Consider the following 2,254-nt stretch of genomic DNA (forward strand, 5'->3'; position numbering starts at 1 on the left):
GAAAATGTAGAGGAATCCAGTAGAACTAGATTAAGGAACCTGACCAAACAAAAGTAAGCAAAAAAGGAATGGTGGTAAAGACCTAAAATGAGTTTCATTATGTCATATGCCATCTAAAATTTTCATGTGTGTTAGCCTACCTAATCTAACGTCATTGTGAAGAATAATATTGTCCCACTTTCACAGATATTCAAAAATTGAGGTTCATGAAATTGAAGCAAATTGTCAAAAGTCAGAGATCAAAATAGACAAGTACAGTCAGTATTTGACAGTATAGACTCTAAAGTCTATAACCCTTCTGTTACATCATATTTTATCTGAATGTAGTAGGACTGAGATTGGCAAATTAAACTTTGGTCAATTTTGGGGAGATTTAGAACTAAACAGTGTGAAGGTTAGATTCTATTCCAAGGAAGACAATCTTCTAGATAAATTTTTTAGATGTGAAAGACACGATCAGAGATGTGATTTAGGAAGACATTTCTTGCATTCATCCAATAAAAGTGTTCAAACTGTAATGTAAACCATTGTAATTTGTGCCTTTGTTTCTTATATCAAGAATCATTTAATCCAAAACCCTAAAGTGAGTTATTTCTAAAACATGACTTTTAACTACCCTGGGAACATATTCTAGAAAGTGAATATCATCTTATTTCTTTAATTCTGAATGTGACATTCGAGACCATAATTTTTGAATGGCAATTTTCATCTCCACATTTCTCAGGGTATAGATGAGAGGATTCAGCATGGGGGAAATTACAATGTAAAACACAGAGATTTCCTTGTCCTTATTCTCACTGCCAGCAGGTAGAGCATAGGTATATATACAGGGCACAAAAAACAAAACTACAACCATTATGTGAGAGCTACAGGTTGAGAGAGCTTTGCGTCGCCCTGCAGAGGAGTGTGTCCTGAGTTTGTAGAGTATGAGTATGTAAGAAACAAAAAGGACAAGAAAAACTACAACTACCACCATCCCTGAATTGATAATAGCTAAGATATTAACAATGTGAATATCTTTGCAGACCAATTTCAAAAGAGGCTTCACATCACACATGTAGTGATTGATCTCGTTAGGGCCACAAAAAGGTAAACTGAGGATCATGAGCAGTATAGCAATAGAATGCCAAAAGCCCACACACCAGGCCACAGCAATAAGTGTCTTACATTTCTGCTGGTTCATGATGACCATGTAGTGCAGGGGCTTGACAATGGCAATGTAGCGGTCCAAAGCCATGGACACCAAGATGAGTATTTCTACACCTGCCAGCAAGTGGACACTGAAGAGCTGGGTCATACAAGCACTGTAGGAAATGTTTTTTCCATCAGCAGCTAAGTCTCGGATGAGTCGGGGAACCACAGTGGAGGTGAAGGAGAGGTCCATGAGGGAGAGGTGGCAGAGAAAGTAGTACATGGGTTGCTCAATTAGATGGCTGCAGGTGACTGTCAGTAAAATGATGAAGTTCCCCATTAAGACAGCCAAGTAACAGAGCAGAAACAAGAAACAGAACAGTAGCTCTATTTGCTTATCCTCCCACAGCCCCATGAAGACAAATTCAGTGACATTGTTCTGACTTTCCATGAGGTTAAGGTGCATCCACCATTCACAATAAAAGCTAATTCATCAAAAATAATTCAAAACAAAATATTAAATATTTAATGGCATTTTTAAACCTTTGAATAGATTTGTAAATTAAATGATAATGTACATCACAGAAGACTGATTACAAGATTAGATGTTTAAACCTTTTAGATGAAAGGCATCATTATCATGTCAAATGTTTTTTAAAGACAGCATAATTTACTGATCACACTTTTATAAATATATTACATGCTTTTACTCCCATATCAACCTAATGTTTATGCATATACTTTTTGCATACTCAATTTGCATAAGGTATACTAGAGGTATAAGTGAGTTCATTGAACCAGTGTAAGTCTTAATTACATTAATATATTAAATAGCAAACCAAAAATATGAGTGTGTTTCTAATTCCAGATTCTTTCAGCTTCATGGTTATGCTACAATATCTACAATGAAATGGAATCTCAACTATTTTTCATTTCTGTAAAGAGAAATAGGTCGTTTTCTATTTCTGCCATTACCTGCCTACGTAAATTTAACTAACTCCCTCCCCTTCTCTATATAATCTATATACATAGATTTTATCTGTCTTAATCTCACATTAATATTCCACATGTTCACTGAAACTAAATATTTATTCTTGAAATTAAAAAAAATCAAAGCTTTTAA

The 2,254-nt window shown here is 35.0% G+C and overlaps 1 protein-coding gene across 1 annotated transcript; it reads right to left on the reverse strand.

Moving 5' to 3' along the window:
• Positions 1-657: 657 nt before the first annotated feature.
• LOC143679126 (olfactory receptor 4P4-like) lies at positions 658-1,582 on the reverse strand. The gene is given in 2 exon segments (XM_077155799.1): positions 658-675; positions 677-1,582. Coding segments are annotated over 2 exon segments (924 nt in total).
• Positions 1,583-2,254: the final 672 nt, after the last annotated feature.

Source organism: Tamandua tetradactyla, chromosome 4 (assembly GCF_023851605.1).
Source record: "Tamandua tetradactyla isolate mTamTet1 chromosome 4, mTamTet1.pri, whole genome shotgun sequence".
NCBI classification, from domain to species: domain Eukaryota; kingdom Metazoa; phylum Chordata; class Mammalia; order Pilosa; family Myrmecophagidae; genus Tamandua; species Tamandua tetradactyla.